At 40.4% G+C, this 22,927-nt stretch overlaps 2 protein-coding genes across 12 annotated transcripts in view; one reads left to right on the forward strand and one right to left on the reverse strand.

Moving 5' to 3' along the window:
• Positions 1-14,036, reverse strand: part of pou2f1b (POU class 2 homeobox 1b) — a 20,555-nt gene extending 6,519 nt beyond the window's left edge. The window contains exons 1-14 of one of the 10 annotated variants that reach the window (XM_046404903.1): positions 13,931-14,031; positions 7,446-7,511; positions 6,611-6,702; positions 5,878-5,973; positions 4,645-4,824; positions 3,663-3,780; positions 3,449-3,540; positions 3,166-3,339; positions 2,820-2,961; positions 2,451-2,611; positions 2,110-2,298; positions 1,729-1,843; positions 1,278-1,614; positions 1,092-1,180 (exon numbers count right to left, since the gene is read on the reverse strand). In XM_046404903.1, the coding sequence (XP_046260859.1) occupies positions 1,092-1,180; positions 1,278-1,614; positions 1,729-1,843; positions 2,110-2,298; positions 2,451-2,611; positions 2,820-2,961; positions 3,166-3,339; positions 3,449-3,540; positions 3,663-3,780; positions 4,645-4,824; positions 5,878-5,973; positions 6,611-6,702; positions 7,446-7,511; positions 13,931-13,976 (1,897 nt within the window). In that variant the 5' untranslated portion in view covers positions 13,977-14,031. Of the gene's footprint in view, positions 1-1,091; positions 1,181-1,277; positions 1,615-1,728; positions 1,844-2,109; positions 2,299-2,450; positions 2,612-2,819; positions 2,962-3,165; positions 3,340-3,448; positions 3,541-3,662; positions 3,784-4,644; positions 4,825-5,877; positions 5,974-6,610; positions 6,703-7,445; positions 7,512-13,930 lie in introns of all 10 variants that reach the window. The other 9 variants (XM_046404906.1, XM_046404905.1, XM_046404902.1 and 6 more) reach the window with 9 other exon arrangements.
• Positions 12,595-22,842, forward strand: LOC124067510 (cell surface A33 antigen-like). 2 transcript variants are annotated; one of them, XM_046404919.1, is made up of 8 exons: positions 12,595-12,646; positions 17,593-17,646; positions 17,981-18,147; positions 19,716-19,929; positions 20,091-20,255; positions 20,361-20,477; positions 20,867-20,990; positions 21,147-22,842. In XM_046404919.1, the coding sequence occupies exons 2-8, from the start codon at positions 17,595-17,597 to the stop codon at positions 21,826-21,828; spliced, it is 1,521 nt and encodes a 506-aa protein (XP_046260875.1). In that variant the 5' UTR covers positions 12,595-12,646; positions 17,593-17,594; the 3' UTR covers positions 21,829-22,842. The 2 variants fall into 2 exon arrangements, with proteins under 2 accessions (XP_046260875.1, XP_046260874.1); XM_046404918.1 differs by lacking the exon at positions 12,595-12,646 and adding an exon at positions 17,472-17,510.
• Positions 22,843-22,927: the final 85 nt, after the last annotated feature.

The following is a 22,927-nucleotide window of genomic DNA, read 5'->3' on the forward strand; positions in this document are numbered from 1 at the left end:
TGAAGTTTGAATGTATAAAAAGGACCAAACCTCTACTTATAAATGAAAAGGAAAATATGCAAAAATAATTAAATTGGTTTTAAAAAAATCTAACAGAGATTTATTTTTTACTGTCACTGCAGGATTTGTTCTTTCATCGCGAAAATTTATTACTGCTCAACAGGATTAATTTTTCTGTTCACGGAAGTCATTTTCTCTCAGCAGGATTAACCTCATGGGTGTGGCTTGAATTATTTTTCTCTTAATATGCAAAGTGTGGTCTCATTAAGTTTTTGCTTTCATTACACAAATTATACAAACAATGAGTTATCTTGATAAACTCATGACAGATTCTCTTTAAAATGTTGTAGTTATTAGGTTATTTTTAAATCATTTATATACTCATGTATGCACTTTGGCCATTTTATTTATCAATCTATTAATTCATGTTTCCTAATGAGTCAAGTTTGGTCCCGAATACAAAAAGGTTTCAAAACCTGGACCGCAGACCCAAACCAGGCTGCAGATTTTGCTAACTGCTCTCAAGAAAATGATAAGATTTTTCAGAAAGAGCTGAATAATCATATACACAAATTTATCGACTATGATATTTCACCTTTGTTGTAAAATACCCTTGAACTCGTCACAGTTCATACTGAATTCCCCCCTCATCACCCTCTGACATGCTGCAGAGTATAGTGATTTTCAGTTTAAGTAGGTTATCAGCATGTGACGTGTCCAGTCTGTCATCACCACCTTTCAGCATTCAGCAGTACACAAAATCTGGCTGTTACTGAGAGGTCTATACATATTTTTCACATAATAACTCTGCAGGGTAAACAGTTTTAGCTGCTAGTTCAGTTCATATGCTTGCCCCCTCTCTCTCTCGTGTACCATCTTTTCTGTCTCTCAGAATACAAAACACCCACTCTCTGGTCAGCCAATCTGCAACAAAACTGTTAATACAAAAATAGTCTGTGGTGTAAAAAAAGATCCATACCACACAGCCTCCTATGAAACTGGGCATGTATTGCAGGTATGACTCATTGTCACAGATTAGCAAATATATGCGCAGTAAGTATTTCATACATTATCGTGACATTTGTACGCACCTTGGATGGTAGCCAGGGTGCTGTTGCTCATGAGGGCCGGACTCAGCGCACTGCCAAGGCCACCGGGAGTCAGACTGAGCAGGGCGCCCCTGGACAAATGGACACAGATATGATCATTTAAAGATGACACCAGTGAGTGAACGCCACAGAATAATCACATGTCTTTAAAACATGACCGATATTTACCCTGGAGCGAACTGGGAGGAAGCCATCAGTCCTGGGTTGAGACCTGCAGCAGCAGCCATAGCAGCTAAGCTGGCACTGGTGGGTAACTGGGCTGCACTCTGCAGTGCAGCGGACAACCCTTGAGCTGCCACCATCACCTGACCCGTACCTAAAGTGGTGGCTATGGATGTTGGGGCTTGGGTAACCACTGTTTGCACATTAGTGCCAGCCTTGCTCTCGGAGCTCGTGGACTGAATAGTCGTTGGCGGTGGGCTTAAAGATGGAGAGCTGGTTGCTGTAGTAACCATAGGTGCAGTGGAGATGACAGATGCTGTGTTTGTGGCTCCAACTGTCGTGCCTTTGAGGGAGGATGGAGAGAAAACACAAGTTAACTTGAAGTACTATTATTATGTGCTATTAAATACACACTTTCATTAAGGCAAACATATTTGTGAAGTACACATGTACACACCTGTGAAAGACAAACTGGAGACACTGGTGCTGGTGAGAGGCATCACTGTATTTACAGTCAGGGTGGTGGGTGTGTTAATAGTTGGGCTGCTCACAAGGCTTGCTGTGCTGGCCACCTACACAACAGAATAACAGGGAGGACTAAATGAGCTACAAACCAATATAAAGCGTCCTGTGGATTTATAGACAATCCCAGGCAAGGAAAGGACAAAATCCGTAAGTCATAATAAACATGCAAATACAAGTGAAACAGATCCTCAAATTGATTCAGGAACAGGACAGGCACAACATTTCACATTCATTAAGTATTTTCTCCACATCTACAAGACATTCCTTAACAGAGAAACTGTGTGTGTATGTGTGGGTGTGTTTCCATCCTCACCAAAGGACTGCTGGGGGTAAAGATGCTTTTGATGGGGGTGTTGCCTCCTCCACTGCTGCCACTGCTCGGAGGATTAATCCTCTTCTCTTTCTGTCGGCGATTGCAGAACCAGACCCGAATCACCTCCTTCTCCATGTTGAGCTGGTCAGCGATCATTGCGATCTCTTCAGAGGTAGGTTTTTGGTTCTGCTTGAAGAGGGCAAAAAAGCCAGGGATTCCCTGTGAGTACTGAGGAAACTACTGTCTTGTGATAAAGTCTGTAGAAACCTTAGGCACAATGATGAATGTAATTTATGCCCCCTGGGACCAATACTGTTAACTTTAGGAGGCAAATTTCTCACCTCCAGAAAGCTCTTTTCTAAGGCCACTCGGATGTTGGTCTCAATACTGGTCCTCTTCTTCCGTCTGCGATTGATCCCCTCTATGCCCATGCCTGGGGAGCCCAGCGCACTGGGGCTAGACAGGGCCGGATCAGATGTCAGGTTCTCTGCACAAACAGCACCAACACAAAGGAAGGGAGGGCAGGTAAAGACAAGGTACTGTAAAGATACACAAGCTGCACTGTCCTCTGCCGATGTCATAAGACCAATAAACATGAGAAAACAACAACAACAAAAAAACAAAACAAAAACATATGCACAGAGATCAAGTGTTCTTCCCCTCACGCCATGTGTTTTTTAGCACTCATTCAGGTGGGTTCAGGGACAAACCTGCATCATTGAGCCACTTCTCCAGCAATGGCTTGAGTTTGCACATGTTCTTAAAGCTCAGGTTCAAGGCCTCAAAGCGAGAGATGGTAGTTTGACTGAAGTCATTTCCATACAGCTTCCCCATGGCCAGGCCAACATCCCCCTAGTGAGAAGGGAAACAGAAAGAGACATGAAAAATGTATGCACAATCAAATTTACCCACGGCAAAGACTTACTTGCAATTTGAGTAAATTGTTTCTTCATACATTCTGAATTTGAGTATGAGAATATCCACAGATGTTCACTGGCAAATAAAAGACATATATGCATATATTGCAAATCTAATCTATTCCGTTTAGACACACACCTGTGTGAAGCCCAGTTTGATACGCCTCTGTTTGAAGGTCTTGGCAAACTGTTCCAGTTCCTCCAGATCACTAGGCTCCTCCAAAGTGGGGGTGTCCAAACGTTTGGGTGGTGTCTGACTGTGGGGCAGGGACTGAATAGGAGTAGCTGCTGTTGTGCGGGTTGGAGTTGCAGGCTGCAGAGTGAAATACAGTGATCACCTGAATTACAGTTGGAAAGGCACTGCCAGTATGCTGAAACACGTTTTGTCAGAGGTTAAAAGAGGTGCTTGCATCATAGCCAACCTGGGTTGCGAGGGTGATGCTTGGTTGAGTCGGCAGGAGGTTAGCTTGGTTTTGAGGTAGTTGAGTTAGAAGATTCTGGGTTTGCAATATGCCTACAGAGAGAAAGACATGGGAGTTCACGTAACAAGAATGCTTCTATTACAATCGAATGCTTGAAATATGTTTCTCGTCTTAATATTACAAGCACATCAAGCTCTGAAAGTGTTTCATTTACTCTGTTGGGCCTGCGGTGTCTGTGAGATGATGAACTGAGCCGACGGCAGTGGTGTGGCGATCGGGTGGCCAGGCTGCACCAGAACAAACTGAGGCAGGCTTAGATTCTGCTGCTGCAGCTGCTGCAGGAAAAAACAACACAATTTTCACCACAATCATGTTGAGAAATTAGAGGTTTGTGTATAAACACATGCCAGACTAAATAACATCTCCACAGCACTGAGAACAGTACACACATATCCAAAGTTCTGCAGTGACACCATCACACTCATTCTACACCATGGATGTCTTTATGATCATTTCATTTCTAACTAAACGGGTACCAATCGAGCCACTAAATATACCAACAAATGGTGATTTTGTATTTAGTTATTTGCAGAAACATCATTCAATGCTAACAAAACAAACAAAAAAAACAAAAACAATGTTCAGGTACTCTGCTGTCATGGAAACATCAGTTATTTATTACTTTTCCATATTCCGGCCTCATTTGCCTCCAGAAAGACAGTCAGTAGCTTAAAAATAATAAGTGAGTCATATGTGGATCTCCTACAGATTCCACCTCTACAACATATGTATTCTCTGTGTGAAACAATAACTCCAGTAACAGTAAATTCATAAGTGCAGTTTTATTTTGATCTTGATAAAAATATGTTCACAGAAACTAAGCTAACTCTCAAGGTTTGAATTTAAAATATACTAAATCAAATCTTGTTTGACATGCATGAAGCCAGGTGTAAACTTTGTCTATTTAGGTTTGAAAATAGCATGCATTTATTTATTTATTACTACAATACACCATGTTTATAGATTGATCATTGTCATCGTCTTTGGGTTTCTTATACAAGTTGAAATAACATAAACTCTAAGTCCTATAATGCTATGGAAATTAATTGTGGAAATCATTCAAATAAAACAGGTGTCTAAATTCAAAAGGCAGCTCAAGCAGCAGAAACAGTGGTGCACAAGTGATCATCTCTTACGGGGGCAATCTGGATGGGCTGTGACAGGGGCAGCTGGGTGATGGGTGTTGCTGCCGAGGCCGAGATGTTGGCGCCTGTGGTGCTGTTCTGCTGGCTGGCTGAATGCTGCACAGCTGCAGCCAGGAGCTGAGCTTGGGCCTGCTGAAGCAACAGCTGCTGATGCGCTGGGGTCAGGGTCAACTGAAGAGCCGAGAGACAGAGACAAAGGATGACAGACACAGAGGTGAGCCACTAAGTAGTGCTTTGACAAATCAGTTCTACATTACATCATCGAGACTGGGTGAGATAGTGTTGTCACAATAATTCAATTTTGGCTTCAATCCCTATGGAAAGTTAGAATACCACAATGGGACATTACAAAAACAAATTTGCTGCATAAAAGGTTTGTGACATTCTTTCTTGACCCGTTGGCTGGGAATCTGTCATCATTAAGTACAATAAGATACTTGATTGATCCCCACCTTGCTCCAACTTTATCAGCAAAAGCACTGTTTGATGCTGTTGCCAACAGTTGTTTAAAAGGCTGTTCAAGTTTACAGTCACAAAATAAACAACAGCTCCATCTCTTCTAATGTCTTCTTTATTTTTTTCCAATTTGTAGGAACACACCCTTATAAATGATAATGAAATGGATTCACCATTGTGCATTATTCAAAGTGCAGTCTGTTTCTTTAGGTTTTTTAAAACTGAATTTAAACCATCACAAGGGTATCAAAGCAGTATTGAAACTTTCCTTATCGTGGAAACACTAATATGACTCCAGAGAGGCAAACGGAGAGACGACTCATGCAGCTGAGCCAGACACAAGTGCAAAATGAGCATGTTGAAGTCATGTTCAAACTTAAATCCACATGCATGGTAAACATTCACTCCAGCATAGCACAATAACAGCCGCATTCATCCCGGCTGGTCTTCTCAAGTGCAGTATGGCTTCAGGGAGAACGTGGATGCATGTGGAATGTGTCATGGGGTTGGCCTGACCATGAGTGCACAGATACGTCAAGGCTATGTTCAAGCACACCCCTGCATGGAAGAATTTGGACATAGCTTAAGAACCACTGGGATGAGCAGGCAGACAGGCAGAGGAGACACTAGCCTTAGCCACAGAATCAGGGCAAGCGATCATTTCAACGCCTAATCTTTCAGCCAGGGCTGATCATGTTGACGTGTCACCCTAGATGCATGGCTACGACCAGATTTTAACTCAAAGCAGTGAGGCAACAGGCCACTTACTCCAGCAATCTGTCCCCCGGCCAACATTAGCTGTGTTTGAGGCAATACGCCCTGCTGGACGGAGGTCGGGAGAGCACTCGAGTCTTCCGACTTAGACTAGTGGAGGTGAAGCAAAGAGGGGGAAATTACGTCTCTTAATTTAATGGCATAGTTGTTATATACATAACAACAAGATCCTAATTTTTTAAAAGAAACTGAAAGGATATCTAATTCAGACAAAATAGTCTAAATAAAATAAAGCATGAAACTAAAAATACAGTAAGAACTCTGTGCCCCCTGAGCAGCTTTCTGAGAATGAGCCTTTAGTTTTTCAGCAGTGAGAGGAATCTGAATTATAGGGAAGTGAAAAAGTGGGTATTTAAAATGTGATGCAGCCTTCAGAGACAAGGAGAGTGAATGGGAAGGGAGGGGAGAGCTGAGATGCTAATTAAAATAACTGTTATGCAGTGCATGTAAATTCTGCATAGATTTGCATATTCTCTGCCATCTGTTTCCGAGCAACCGCAGAGCAGCTAATTAGCATACAGGGTTGATTAATCTGCCTTGTTGCCAGGCGACACAAGGAGAGCTAGGCTCATTTAAATGAACTCTTTCTGCTTGTGCATGTTTGAGTGCAGATATCTCTGTTCAAACTTCAGACCTTATTTCTTTGTCAAACTAGGCTAAAAAAAAAAAAAAGGACAAAAAAAAGTTTCTTAAGGTAAAGTGTGTCATAGTGTGCATCATCCATTACCTGTTGGAGTAGGGCTTGTGCATGTGCATTAGTGATTGCACTTGTGGTTGGCACCGTCTGCCTCTGAAAGTCCAATCCATTGGTTTGGATTCCTGAGGACAGAAATACAGTTCATCAGCTCAAAGATGTTTTTTCTTGTGGTTTAAGTGTCAAAATAATCTAAGCTGTTGTAAACCAACAACAGTATGGATGCTCGTATTGGTTAAACACAAAAATGAGGAACACAATGTTGAAACCCACAATGAACCTATAGAAGCATATTTCAGTAGATCTAAACCCTTCAAGTATGAACAAAAACATGTTTTTAGGAGTGACAGCATATGTAACTGTAATGACGAACCAAAACCATCACACAGCTGCATAAATCTGTTCGAAAGCAGGCTAGTGAACCATCACAGGATTAAACATTAACGCTGTGGGCTTGCACAAAATTTAGAAGATTTGGAAGCATACATAAATATTTACTTAATTCACCATTACACAATAGGAATAGAAAGTTGAGCACCGAATCTTCAATGGTCACTCTTAGTTCAATAATTTGTATCACGGAATCACTGAGATAGAACGAATTACTGTGATATTCAATAGGCACAAGTGAGGAAATCTGCTCTGTGACAAAGAGTACTGCTCACAAGGATTCTGGAAATCTGCCACGTCTTTTTAAATAACTCCTCCTGAGCTTTTTCTGATTTCACCTGCTAAGTGTTCGCTTTGGCTATGATTTTGAAACCTGTTGAATGAGGAGGAAAAACACAACACATCCTGATTTCAGACCAGTAAAAGGATAAAGTAAAAAAAAAAAAAAAAAAAAAAAAAATGGCTGGAAGTCACTCACCGGTGTTTCCGTCACCACTTTCCATTGCACATTTAGTAGTTTCTGACTGATTATTCACTTTAGCATCTGCAAAAGCCAGACAGAGACAGACAGTGAGACAAAATCACACCCACTGCTGATACAAAACATACCTCACTATATCCCATAGTTGGACGATATTTCTATTTCTATCTATTTCCAAATTCACCATTCATAGCAGCATACAATATTACAAAGACAAATTAATCACCAGCTCAATCCAATTGTGTTTACATACACAAGCTATAAGACAGGAAGACGTGATAGCTGATGTCACATCAATCAACTCTTACAAGTTACACCTGAATGCAAACTGTGCCAGATCGACCTTTCCCATTTCACACGAGACGCCAAGCAACAACAAACCCCAGCTGAGCTCCATCACAACCATCAAAAACTCACCCACTCTTGCTCCATCTGCGTTCTCCAGCATGGTTACAGAACCTATCATGGAAAACTGTCTCTGCCGGGCAAACCCGCCGACAGGGTGACCGGCACTCTGTTCCTCCTCCCACTCCTCCCTCTCTTCACTCTCCACTGGTCAGCAGCAAGCAGAGTTCAATACAACTAGGGCTACACACAGACACAGTGGCACTGTCCACAGCACGGTTCACTGAACAACACTGGGATACGCACACTGGGAAAGCCAACAGGGTTTAGGCAAAAACCTCTCCTTCCCTCTCTCTCTGCACTCTTTTCTTTTCTTATAGCTCTGCCCCCCTCTCGTTTACAGTGCCTACTTTGCGCTCTCTCTCTCTCTCTCGCTCTCTCTCTTGTGTGCCAAGATTGTCTGTACTTCTGAAAAAGTTCAACCTCTCCCTCTCTTGCTGGAATGAAACAAACGACAAGTGCAGCTGGCGGCCTCCTCCAACTCTGCTCCCCTCCCTCCAACTCTATAATGAAGCATAATCAGTATTCAGCTGATTAAAGCCGTATGCAAATCTGCCCCTGCCTCGTTAGCAATGCAAGGCTTTGAAGTCCTGCGAGCGACGCATTTCACACCGGGCTCTGAAAGCTTTCTGCATAATTTAAAGCCCTATAAATATTTATCAGCTCATTAGCATATTAATTGGATGGCTTTTGGAGGACGATAAAAAACAGGGGAATAAGGACGACACAGTGAAGGGAAAAAAGTGCTCAAACTAGCACTTGGCGCAGCAGAGGGAAGGAAGGCAGCAGCATAAGACCAATTATTGTGCATGTGCACAGCTAAAAAGTAATTAGCTAAGAGCAGGTAGAGTGCTGAAGATATCCCAGAATGCAGTGTGAGGCCTGTCGGCGGTGGTCTGGACATGTTAGCAAGGCAAACTGCATTAATAGAACGCCTAAGAATGCTCGTTCGAAGTATCTCCAGGAGTCGTGGAGACCGGGCCTAACTGCTAAAAAAAAGGAGGGGGGGTATGATGGGAGGGGGACTCGCTCAATCGGAAATAAATAACTCCACATTAATCCAGCACAAGCCTGTCATTACTGCTAGACCCCCTGTGGCTAAAGCATTCCACAGCAAGCGACTACAGAGAGTGGGTGGCAGGCTGTTGCTCTATCTTCATGTCTGTGTTTATGAAGTGTTTGGGGATTAGCATATTTAGATTAGCTTTACATTCCATTAGTATTTCATTTTGGAGCCTTTTTTAATTCATTTTCAGCATGCTCTAAGAGCTAATACAGCAGGGAAACAGCCCTGTTATGGTGCTGCACAGGTGTCCAGTGAATCAGAATGGCTGGACTGGAATGCATGGCTGTATTGTGGTCTACAGGGGAAGGGGCTTACCAACTAAATCCACAACAACTGCTCCTGGCTAAGCTCTAATCAACTTCTTCACTTATGCCGCTGCCTGATAAAAGACATTTACATACTAGCTGACCAAATCCAACAATGCCAAGAGTGCACTGTGGAACAGTACATACAGAAAGACAAACAGACCTTTATTAGCAGTTTGAGGAAATAAAAGTCTTCCATCACCAAGCAATATTGGCAGCTGTTTGGAAGCAGAAGTGTGCTTTGGTGCCAATCAGAAACCCTAAAACAATATTTCACAACCTTTTGAAAAAACCTCTGATAAATCTGATAAAAACTACTCACAAATGAATTCTTTTGAACAGATTATTAGTAAATAGGGCTGCAGCTAAAAATTATTTTCATCATCAAATAGCCTGCCAATTATATTCTCGCTTCATAACTTTATCATTTAGTCTCTGAAATGATTGAAAATATTGAGAAATGTCAGTTACATCTTGAAAAATGGCTTATTGTTTTCTGCAAGAAACAGCCTTAAACCAAAAGATATTGAATTTAAAATGATCTAAATGCAAAAAAGCAGAGATTCCTCACAATTTAGAGGCTGGAACCAGCATTTAGAAAAACAACTTTAAATAGGTGCTGATGAAAAGCAGTCTAATCCTCACATTTGAGAAGCTCTAACTAGAGAATGTTTAGCAATTGCCACTTCTGGTAACTGCATAAGTATTCCAACAATAAGTGAACACTGCATTATACTCCACATCAGTTTCTGATGTTGATCTCTTCAAACAGCACAGTGTTTACCAGTAGTTTTACTCCAGCCTACTGTTTACCAAAAGGGCCACTCTAAGATCTATACCACAGATGCCATGCTACACTACAGTGACATCATGCAACCAAATGAGGAAAACAAAGGAGAAGTGAATTCAAAGGTAGTTATCAGCGGTGCACTTCAACACATGTACAGTTACCTAGTTGAATGGCTTGCAAAACCCTGCTTATACATTATACAAATACCCTGCAAAGAGAATTTTAATTAGGTATCTCATTAGTACTGTAATATCGGAAGGCTGGCTGAATACTGGAGAGCCGTTAATGTGAGCTGAGAGACTGAACATGAGACAGAGCAAAACTTAATTAGCACATCCACATTCTGACCCACTATCTATATTCTTGGTCTTAAACACAGAATACATCAACAGCACTTTTCCAAATCTGGATCAGTCTGAGCACTAAGCAGACTTTAGAACGATCATGATGTATGGTCATGACAGATAATGTTGCAATTTGGGGGGGTTAATAAATAATCAACCTAAATTTTCCTGGTTTATTGCATAATTAACCTGAATATCCAAATAGTTTAATATAGCTTTTAGTCCTAGTTAATGAACCACACAATCTGACCACAGATGGAGCAAAGAGCAACACTGGGCCAAGCTCACAAATTTAGAAATCAGAATACAGTGTGTAAATTGATAAACTCTAATGGGAATAATACCACTTTAAAATCACTGTGGTGTCTCTTGGGGGGCCATTAGTCGTCCGTCTATAGGCCAGGTGGAACACTATCCAAAGTGAAGTTTCTCTTGGGTGGCAGGTTGGAATACTGAATGATGAGTGGGAATATAATTTCTCACATACATTCACTACATAGAAAACTGGTATTAGCTTTAATCGATGGTTATTCATGTGTTGTGTATGCCACTTTCTTGTAAAAGGAAAATACTGCATATCTTCAGATTTTACCAGGGATGTTCACTGTGTAAAGCAAAACAGCCCTGCTTTTGGCATTATTTGATTAGTCTGGATATTTACCTAAAATGGCTATTTTCACAGCTTGGGTATAAAGAATGTTTGAGACAATTTGTAACACAAACGTGGCAAATGTTAACCTGTGAGCTTAGTAGTGGCAAGCACATGAGTCATTAGGGACAACATGGCAATTGTTGCTTGGTGAATGCAACAACTTGTAGGTCATCCACCAATCATAAGCTCCTCTGTGTCTACTTTCCCTGAAAGAACCCATTTTGTAGATTATTCCTTGTACTCTCACAGCACCTAAGTCTAGATCTGCACTTGTATAGGTATTTCCTAAAACAGGTTTTCCATATGTGTACCTTCTCCAAATTCTTAGCAAACATAGTCTGATATAAGCTGAGAGGTTATGTTATTCGTCTCAAAATACTGTTTTTACAGATAAAAGCAAACCTTTATCCAAATGTCTGCTTTACCTTGCCATATCCATATTAAGGCATCCTTGCATTGCACTGTTCTTTCATGAATTTTTCACTTTACTCCAGACAACCAGAAACAAGTAGTTATCTGTCTTGAGCAGATAACTGATCTTATTCTTCCACAGTGAAAAAGCTTGTCTGACTGAAGCCTTCATGGAGGCCTTCTCAGTGCTTTGAGATGGCATGTCCTGAATTTATTACTGCGAGCAATGCATTATTCATTACAAGTGTGTTTACATCAATGAATATTCATGATGGAACTACAAGGCTGGAATGAGGGTGGAACAGTAAAACTAATTAAATGAGAAAAGTAGCCTACGTGTGTGATGACAGAATTGTTTCTAATCTGTTCTTTAAGTTGTCTGGTTTAATTAGTAAATTATATATTTTCTGATAGGTAAGTGAGCTTATTTCCACATATCATTACACAAAAGGCAAACAAACAAAAATCAAACAAATTTTCTTTACTTGCTTAAAATAAAACATAATTTAGTATCGTGACTGTCCTGCAGTATATCACAAAATGCCTGTGATGTGACACTATCATTACTGTGGGCAAAGTAACCCTGTGATTCTCTATGTATCGATGCAGGCAGTGTATGGAATTTAGTGTATATGCAGGACAAACAATACAGTCTAAATTACTAGTAGGGCCTGAAACATGAAGCTGAATTTCAATGTTCAAACGACCAAACAAAGAAGCACAATAAACTGTGGTTCCATCCAATGTCGTGTCTTCACTCGCAAGAACAGCTATGTCTTCCTTAGCATTCACCTCTCAAAGCTCACAAATGGGCAAACCCCTAAACTGCAAAGAACTAAACAAACAATTATAAGCAGTGATAACATCGATTTTAATCTAAATTTTCACTTGATTGGTCACACAAGTAAGATGGTAAGCACGCCTTTTTGGCTGCTTCTGTGGAGGAACAACATGAGTCACTAATTTGAAAAAGTTAAGATTCCTCTATTAGATATAGCAAAAGCCCATCTTATGCACTGTTGATAAAACAGGCTTCGGATTGGCTGATTTAAAACAAACTAAATGGCAAGCCTATCTCCATGAAGTCAAAAAAAAAGTGCCATCAAGCTGAGTCTTGCCCAGCCTGAAACAAGCAGAGTGAATAGTAAGAATGTCCTGCCTGTTATTGTGGCCTTCCGGAAGTGGGCCTCTCTACCCCTCCCTGTGCCTAGGGGGGGATACACAGGTACAATTTTTCTTTTTAGCACCGAAAGACTCGGTTTAAACTCCTCACACAACTTATACACAAGGCAGATAAACACCGCGTTTTCCAAACTTTTCGGTAAGGCGCAATGAAAAGTTGTACAGATAAATTAAATATTCTAATTGGGAAGTTAATTTTAACAATTCGCTTCCCATACCAGCACCAACCCAGTGCCAGACTAACGATACTCCCACTCCAAGTGCTCAGCCCAACTTCAATCAGACTGTTGTTTGAACTGCACTGAACACTGGCGACGGGAGAAACCCCTTTACCACAACCCTACTGACATCACTTTCAACCGCTAACCGCTAGAGCCCCGTCTGTATTTTGACTGAATTAAAAACAACGCTAACGTAAAGTTAGCGTCTAAACGGGTGGACCAAGTTACAGAGGGTAGCCACTTAACGTTAGCCACTCGGAAGTCAATTCTTTCGTATGAATAGAGTAAACTAGATTTCACTGACGCTGTTCAGTCATTATCGTTATAAAGTGTTGTGTTGACATGCAGTTATTGTGCCGCGCATGACGAGCTTCGGCTTCTCGTCGGTTGATAGAATATGCTGAACTCCGCACTCTGGTTCAGGCAGGCCCGCATGAATAACACAACAGACTGCTGTGGCTCCACTGCGCCGAGCACAAAAGGCTGAGGGGAAAATGTTCTGCTATAAAATCACGTCGAGCTGAAGCACACTGAGCTGACACTGTTTTCAGCGAAAGCCATGTTTGCTACATTTCGATTTATTCTCCTCAAACAGCGTTGGAAAACAAACAAGCGCAGCCACTGCCCGACTCGCCAAAAATGAATATGCAAACCTCTTTCAAAAGCTTCACCCCAGTGGGTGCATCAACACAAAGCCAAGCGTTAGCAGGAGCGCTAATGCTAGCTTGCTAGCATCCTCATTTCAATCAAACTGCGTTAATGAAATATCTTAATATGTCATATATGAACCAGAGTCACGTCGGCGATTACTAATAAAATATGCTAAGTTGTATTTGTCGACAGAGGTATGAATATGTAGCGGCGTACAGCCGTCTAATCACACAAAGGGGGGAGGCATGTTTCCATGTAATTTGCCGTCGCACTGCAATAGCTCGTTTCCTCCTCTGTCAAATTACAGTTGGCTAGCTGTGTGTAAATTAAAACAGCACCGAATATCATCCTGATCTGTTAGTCAATCTGCGTTTCATCAGTATTCCGTTTATCATAAATTGTGAGTAACACAGTTTGAATATGAGTATGAATATGTAAAATGCTGTAATCATTACCTGGTCCTGAACTCTCATCTTGACTCGCTGCTCCTCCGTCCGCCATTTTGAATATTTAACCCGAAATCCCAGCCCTGAGCCTGCCAGTGACTACACACACACACACACAAACACACACTCGGGCACGAGAACGGACACGCGCATACTCAGCAGGATCTGGGCAAAAGTAAAGAGACGAATGTGTGCGGGATGTTGTTATCTGTGGCTTATTTACATACTTAAATAATCATCTAATTTTGGGTCCGAAAGGTTTGGTTCACGCAGTACAGATACACGAGTGAGCAATACAACCGTAAACATACTTAAACTAATAAACTTATACAACGGCCTGTAACATGATATGACTGACTTACTCCTCGGAGTCTGTAGGCAAGTAAAGCCAAATCAGTTTATGTACACTAGTGAAAAAGAGCAAATTTCCCTAAACATGTTTACAGTTTGTACAACAATGACCCACCACTCAATCGTGAAATAGGAAAAAATAGATTTTTCCTACATTTAACAAAGTTTTACAGTTTGAAGCAGTGTTTCAACGATGGTATAGCATGGTGTTGTACTTTGTCTCCTTAGTAATGTTTTGTTGTGATGTAATCTGATAAAAAAAATAGTAGTTTTATGTTGTTTGGTTGGAATTTGTCATCCTTGGCACTTTTTCTTACACAGCAAAAAGATCTTTGATTCACTATTCACATCAGCTTATAAATGCACAGTGGTGCAGTGGTCAGCACTGTTGCCTCGCAGCAAGAGGGTTCCGGGTTTGAATCCAGTCTGGGCCCTTCTGTGCACGTTCTTCCTGTGCCTGCGTGGGTTTTCTCCGGGTACTCCGGCTTCCTCCCACAATCCCAAAAACATGCACATTAGGTTAATTGGCTATTCTACATTGCCCCTAGGTGTGAGTGTGTGGTTGTCTGTCTTTGTGTGTCGGCCCTGCGATTGACTGGTGAACCTTGCCTCTCACCCACAGTCAGCTCCCCCGTGCCCCTGACGGATAAGCGGTACAAAAAATGAATGAAAAAGTAAGACCATGAGTTAAGATTTTTTTCTCAGGTCAACAATGTACCATCAAGTTCAACATGTTTTTATGAGTTTTCAACACTTGTAAACAGGTGTAAGCTCGCCTTTTAATTATTTGTGCATATAAATAATACATGTTTTCTGATACTATGATGATTTGATCATGACTACAGCCATGTTACGCTGTGTTATCAATCATTCAACAAATGTTGCCTGCTGTGGCTTGGGAGGAAGAGCTAATCGTCGTCCACAAAAAAGAATGTCAGTGGTTCAATCCCAGGATCAGGCTGCGTTCTGAACCCCAAGATACTGAACCCTAAATTGCTCCTGATGATGACTGTTCCATCACTGTGTGAGTGAAGGTGTGGTCGGGTGCTTGGAAAGAAAGTTCCTGATGGGTAGCTGGGTCATGACAGACTCTCAATTTACCATTCACACCAGTTATGGTTCTTTCTTAATAAATACAGTAATAAAAATGTAATAAATAATAATAGTACTAAATTAGATTCTAACATTATAACAAGGCAGTGCAACACAGTATTTTGAAATCAATCTGCACCACCATGCAATGACAGCATAACAGCAACAAAAACTGATGCAGACTTGATCTTTAATATGGTTAATTGCACAGTTCCATGGTGCTTGATAACCAGCCAGTTAATGGGGCAAACCCGTATTCACTACACATCACTTAGTTTAGGAAATTGATTTAATTGCAATTTTCCTCCACCAACATATCAAATGAAGTACACCCTGCATTATCATCTAAGGATGTGGCTTTGTGTTAAATTCATAAATTCATTCAACATACAGTCACTCAACACAAGTTTGATATGAAACACTTTTCAGTCATTCTACTGACAGGAGATATGAGTTACCATAATATCCACTCACCAGCAGATTACTCTTTAAACATACACACAGACTGTAATGTTGATGCAAATCTGTATTTCCATTGTAACAGAAACCTCTATGCTTGCAACATTACAATATCATTATTTATATGGCTTTTTGACAGCAAGGATTTGTGTGTAGCCTGCCGATCTGTCTGTCTTTTCTCTCTCTTCAACACGTCTTCATGCATGTGTGTTGGGGGGGTACACTTTAAGTTGGCATACTGTCAAACAAGTTAGATAAAACCTATTATTTTTGTTATTTGACCTGTCCTTCTATTTTTTATTTTTAAGACAGGATATATGAAAAAGGGTTTTATAGCTACCTTAAACAGAATAGCCTCTTATCTGTGTTCCAGTGTAACAGAGTCACGAATGAACCTATATGAATTTCTGCAAAATAGATGTGCTTCACATATTTATATGGTTTTGGGGGCCACTTGGTGGTGTTATTTTGCAGATGCATAGCTAGGTTTCATTGCACAGGGCACTTTTCAGAGAAAAGCTTTCCTTGCTGGAGATGGTGATTATGTTGTGATTTTTTTGCATTTTGCACCAGCACCAGAATAAAACCAGATACGGAGCAAGTCCTGCCTGAGTGCTGTTCTTACACCAGCAGTGTGCATTAGCGCACTTGTGAATACTTAAAAACTGTGGTGAACCACAACTTTGTTGCTGTGGTTTTTGCATTCATTTGTGTTGTCTATTATATAGATAAATAATATTTGAGAAATTAAATTTTTAATTTTTATCAATTTGGAAAGAGTGTAAGCAATTATTGTGCTGGAAAACACCAAACCAATATGGCCACACTGAGTATTAGTCGGTCTCTGAGTACATAATGCAGTTGCCATGTGGGAGAACTGTATTTGATGGCATTTTGGAGACAACAGGGTAGCCACATACACAATGAAGGCAGTGACAGAGGGGTTAATAGGGGCTCAACAGCTAGTGTTTGCCGTGGGGCCCCTCAACAGGTTAATCTGACCATGCACAGCTCCACAAAATCCACCAATTAATTTTCATAACATACAGAGCTGACTTTGAAGCAAGAGGCACTGGTAACAGCATGAGAAATACATGAAAATATATAAAATAGTACAGCTGTACCCTTACAGCAGTACAGCTTCACCATTTTTGGTTCTCTCTCACACAACAAAAGGTTAAACTGTGTTTATTCTGTCATAGGTTTAACATAAAGCTGCCAAAGCCACTAAATGTGTGCATTTCTGTCAAGATCACATCTCTCCTAAAACACTACAAGTCATAGCATAAAATTCATAATTTTTAACTTCAAATCATTAGTTAGAGGTCCATTTCAAGTTCATACCTTCTGTCTTTCACCTCTGTGTAACAGCTCAGACCACAGCACATTCAAGCAACGAAATCAAAGGTCATTTACCTGTTCAATTACACAGAACTTTTTGAATTGAATGTGCATCAATGTCGACGTCATTAACAGTGTAATACTGCAGCCTGCAGGGCAAACTGAGTGCAACACCAGATATGGATAGACAAAACATAGCACAATATACTTTCTAGGAAGGTCAAAGAGAAATCAAAGGGAAAACACATCAATGATTGGCCCTCTGGTGACATGTGACCTACAGTAGAGCTGTTGACTTATTACCTGGAAGAGTCAGCTTCTCCATACCTGGGAGTTCACCCTGAAGGTTAGGCGGGCTCCTTCTCTTGGACTGAAAGCATCTGTTTCAGATTTTTTTTTAAGGGCTGGACATTTTTATGTGCTTTCAGAAATGATGACAAAGAGGCAGCTCAAATGGCGAATGCTGTTTCTGATAATTACGGGTGAGTTTTCTTGTATTCTTTCTCTTTTCAATGAACGACTACCACACCTTTAGGCCATTATCACCAGTGTTAATCATTAATCCAACCTACTCAACCGGAAGCAGGATTACATTTTGCTCTAAAGAGGCCTGCAGGTGAAACTATTTATTCAATAAGAAATATAGCCTACTGTATTATATTTAGTTGTACAAACATAGTTTGTTGGTCGCATTAAATCATTTGTTTTTCCTCCAATAACACATTACTCAAGCAGATGCCAATAATTTTGTATAAACACCAAATATTCCCTATGATTGGGAAAGAAACTGATCTCTGTTATGATTTTTTATTTCAGTACTTCCCTGCTGCAGCAGTTTGCAGGTTTCTATTCCAGAAAGCCAATATGAGGTTGCCCAAGGTGGTGATATTACCTTGACCTGTACCTTCATCCCTGCCAGACCAGTCTCCAACATATTCGTTCTCACATGGGAAGCTTACCCTGACAATATCGATGGTACAATGGTGAGAAGTCACACTAGCTGCATGCATAATGTGTGGTTATAACATCTTCTTAAAACAACACTTTGTGGTACTACTGACCTGACGAGGAACTTAACACATGAAAATCAGTATACTCTTTATAGGGAGTGTCACTCAGCATGTGAACACAGTTGTGTAATACTTCTTGTGGCCTTACCTCAGCGTGGGCTTTAAGACTGCAGAGCTATAATAGAAAATAAAACAGACAGTGTGGGGTGTAAAAGACATGGGTGTTTACCAGAAAAGGACGGTCTAACAAAAGATCTTCATTTGACCAGCATTTGGGAAGTGTACAATCCAGCATTTGTCTCTGATGCTTCAATTTATTTAATCTCTTGCAATTCCTCAAACTCTACAGTATAGCATACTAATTTGCCAGAGTACTGCTTTAATAAGTATCATCTCATCATAACATAACCATTTTAAATTATGTTACTATGTTACTCCAATATATTAACATTCTGAGAAAACCATCCTAGACAAGGTAATGATTTGATCCAATATTAGTAACACTGGGTCATAAAATCTCACTTGTACTGAGCAAAGTATTATTGTAGATAAATTTTTAAACCAGTGATTTTAGTATGTGACATAAACTACATTGATATCATTACTTCACATCTTAAAACAGACAATGAGTCACTGTAGTGAATTAGTTTCTGTAAGGCTGTGTCCTGTGCTTTATTTGAAGGTGATACTTGGTCAGTTTCAGGTTAGAGCGTAGTTCCTCCCTACTATATTTACTGTTATGACCTTTGTTCAGCTATTGATGCATCAAAGAACTGTGTGCAAGATTTCCTCTTGCACATAACAAACAGCTGCACATATCAGATGATAACAAGACAGAGACTGTGTGCTCCGGTTTTCATTCAGCAGGACTATATACTACATACCGTGTATTATAAAAACTTGATAGCTATGATAAATTATACACAAAATAATTAATCAAAGAACAAGTATCGTGGCTACAATAAATAGAGAAATGAATATGGCTCTAGAACTGATTATTATTTTAATTGATTAAGCTTAATTTTTCTCCTTGAAAAATATTCGGTTTACTTTCACATGAGAGAGATTAAAGCAACAAACCCTTGCAAATGATACAGTGAAAGTTTACCATTTTTGTTTGATAAATGACATGACAATGGCACAAGGCAGTAATTATAATATATATGGGAGTGGGGGTGGACTTTCACATCCTCCTAGAGCTCGGTAGCATGAGCAGCCTTCTTAGGATAAGGCCTAAAATCTACAGAGGTTTAGTTAAAGTGTTTGTCTACTGTGTTTATTTACACCAGCAGACTTGAGTTTGCTGACACAGAATAGCTTCAGCATTTTTGTTGCTTAAAGCTAACAGGAGCCAACTGGCTAAAATGAAAATGAAAGGGCAATGACAATGAGTTTTAATAATTTCTTCACTCATTGAAAATATTCTTGGTTTATATATATTTTTTACATTTGAGGGGTGCCACACTGTGCAGCATACAATACCCTCCATCCCCTGATTATACTATTGTATCTTTGTAAAACATGTATGTTTGTTTCTCTAGAAATCTGTGGCCACCTACTTCTTAAACACTCCGATTGACATTGCACCTGATTATGAGGGCCGAGCCTCTGTGGATGTTAACATTGAGACACAAGTAAGCACACTCCACTTAACAAAAGTGACCATGCAGGACAGCCGCCGTTACCAATGCAGTGTCATGATCCCCAATGATGATGAGGGTACAACAGCTGCCAGCACTTCTGTTTTGGTCTTGGGTGAGAATTAATCCCTGACAAGTCTATTTATCTGTCGATTGTGTATAATGGTATTTATATTCTATCTCCATGAACATGTAAGATCAATGTTATACTGTGTTGCAGTTCTCTTGTAATAATTGATTCTGACTTTTTATGTTAAATTCTTTGGTTTCTACCAGTGCCTCCTTCGCCGCCAATATGCAGGATTCAGGGAAAAGTAGAGTACTGGCAAAATATCACCCTCACCTGCATGTCTGAGCAGGGATCTCCAAAACCTGTGTCTGAATGGAAGAGCTACAGTGTTGAAGACATTCCCAGGCCATTTCCACCTAAGACAACTGAAAGTATGCATCTCAGCTTGAAGCAGACATTTTTAGCAGGCTGTTAGAGACCTTGTTTCCTGTAATCAGATTTAATGTAAAGTCATTACTTTTTTCATTATTTTGCAGAGGATGGAGTTCTATCTCTCTTCAATATTTCAAGAGAAATGTCTGGGTACTATATTTGCACATCAACAAATCGAATTGGTTCTGCCACATGCAACATGACCTTAGCTGTGATGCCGGGTAAGTGTTGTAACATGATTTACAAGCTCATCTATTAACACTCACATTTGTGTTGAACTCACAGAAAACTGCCTCCCAGTTCTGCAATTTCCTTCAGACACTGAGGATGCCATAATAGTCTCACTGTTGTGTCCTCAATCACCACCGCACAACCCTGTTGTAACTATTACAACACCTGATTAAGACTGAATGAGACTTTAGAGATATGACAGATAAATCATAAACAGCACATGTCCCATGTAAGAAAAAATGTGTATAAAAATAGCTATATATGAGTTTAATTTGGTGAGGGCAAAATTCAAATTTGCATGTTCAAAATGGCTAAATTCAGGCCACAAGTGTATTAAGTGTAACATTAATACCCTTGGTCAATCCTTCTTTCTCCCCAGGAAGTATGAACATTGGGTCTACTGCAGCTATAGTTGGAGGTGTCCTTGCAGCTCTCGTGTTGGGGGGGATTATTATTTTCTGTTGCTGCCGGAAAAAAGGCAAAAATGACAAGTATGCTGAGGGGTATGTATGATATCTGTCCTGTATGTTTATGCCACTGTTTACTCCCAACAATGATGTTAGTGCACTGCTTTTCACACATGCTTTGAAGAATTAATCCAATCACCAAGTCTGACCATTTTCACTTTCTCTTTTATATTTTGCCTTTTTGCCTAACAGTTCCCCTGAAGAAGTGTTTTATGACAGAGATGCTCCTGAAACTGGAGACCAGTACTTGGATGACCAGTCAAACAGAGAAGAAAAGCAGCCCTACAAGCATGAAGACAAAGATGTTGTTCCTCAAAATCAATACAATGTAGGAACAGCCGGACAAAAGTTTGAGGATGATCAACACAGTTATAAAAGTGGTAAAGAAAGGCATGATGGTAAGGGCAGTGATGTTGACTCTCAGCGTTACCAGTACAGTGGAAGTCGTGATGGTCTAGATGATAAACGTAACCATTACAGTGGAAATCGTGACAGGCCTGATGATCAGCGTGACCGTTACGGCGGCAGTCGAGATCGTCTTGACGATCAACGCGATCGTTATGGAGGCAGCCGTGATCGTCTTGATGATCAGCGCGATCGTTATGGAGGCAGCCGTGATCGTCTTGATGATCAACGCGATCGTTATGGAGGCAGCCGTGATCGTCTTGATGATCAACGCGATCGCTATGGAGGCAGCCGTGATCGCCTTGACGATCAACGCGATCGCTATGGAGGCAGCCGTGATCGCCTTGACGATCGGCGCGATCGTTATGGTGGAAGCCGCGATCGCCTTAATGACCACAGCGATCTCCATCGTAGTAGTCGTGATCGCCTCGATTCGCCTGACGATCAATACAGAAATAGATATGAATAATCTTGCGTTACTGAATTTTTTCTTAAGGCCATAAAAGTCTATTTTTAATGCACTTAAAGCATAGATTTGGACATTTTGTCCGGTTAGGAGTCATAAAGAGACACGGCAAAATTGATTAGTTTGTTTTTGCAAATACCATAAATTAAAATAAAATAAATTCCATACACAAAGAGTAGCCTGGGGAGCCAGAAGGATAAGAAATACAGGCTTGTCTCTAATATAGGACTGTCAAACACACAGGCCTGGCTACTGGAGTAAATTAATGGCCACTTATTTGAGAATTTACAGTAGGAAGTTTGTCACTACTTGCCAAGATACTGCAACTGAGCTAAGCGGATTTATTTTGGTTTCATAACATTGTTCCAGTGGCCCATTACTTTGATTAAAGATGCTATTTTTATTCTCACCTGTATTCTTTAATGTCTCTGCCTCTGACTGGCTCTGACTGATATTGTTTCTACCAAACACTAGCTAATCAAAGGGACATTAGGTGGATCTTCATGGATATTTTCAGACTAATTGGGTTTCTGAATGATGGGCTGTCTGAACAATGCAGAGTCCACCTTATTTCACTCACAATCCACTAATCACAGTGTTTCATTTGAATTGATTTTCATTGCATATACTGTGCATGCATGTGTGTGTATACATATGCTGTGTGCAGCTCTACAATAAAATAAGACTTTTTAAATAGGAAAAAAAAAATCGATATATGGCAAAATGTAATACCACGAGTCGCCACTGGGCAAAATTATACGCAAGACCGAACTGCACGTTTACACTGCATTCATGTTATCCGCTAGCATGAACGCAACCAACTAGGTAGCCTAAGTATAACTTACGCTAAGCTAAGGTTAGCCAGCCAGCTGTAACTATGTTGCATAAATCTGGCATTAGTTGATTCGCATATCTGATGTGTATGGGAAAACGCCTTTGTATATGGCATTGCATTTTTTTATTTTGCATTTGCATGTTTTGGAATTTGGGTTTATATGGAATTTTTATTCAAAAGTGATCACTTTTAACATGTGTGCAGCTTTTTGTTCAAGCTTTTGTCTGATAAATGATGAATGTAAGCATTTTCATATGGAATAAAATC

Source organism: Scatophagus argus, chromosome 11 (genome assembly GCF_020382885.2).
Source record: "Scatophagus argus isolate fScaArg1 chromosome 11, fScaArg1.pri, whole genome shotgun sequence".
NCBI classification, from domain to species: domain Eukaryota; kingdom Metazoa; phylum Chordata; class Actinopteri; family Scatophagidae; genus Scatophagus; species Scatophagus argus.

Bases quoted from the DNA above. Each gene is read 5' to 3' on its own strand.
- LOC124067510 (XM_046404919.1), top strand. From the start codon at position 17,595: ATGATGACAAAGAGGCAGCTCAAATGGCGAATGCTGTTTCTGATAATT. The intron at 19,930-20,090 runs GTGAGAATTAAT...GGTTTCTACCAG, and splicing joins CACTTCTGTTTTGGTCTTGG to TGCCTCCTTCGCCGCCAATA. The intron at 20,991-21,146 runs GTATGTATGATA...TTTGCCTAACAG, and splicing joins AATGACAAGTATGCTGAGGG to TTCCCCTGAAGAAGTGTTTT.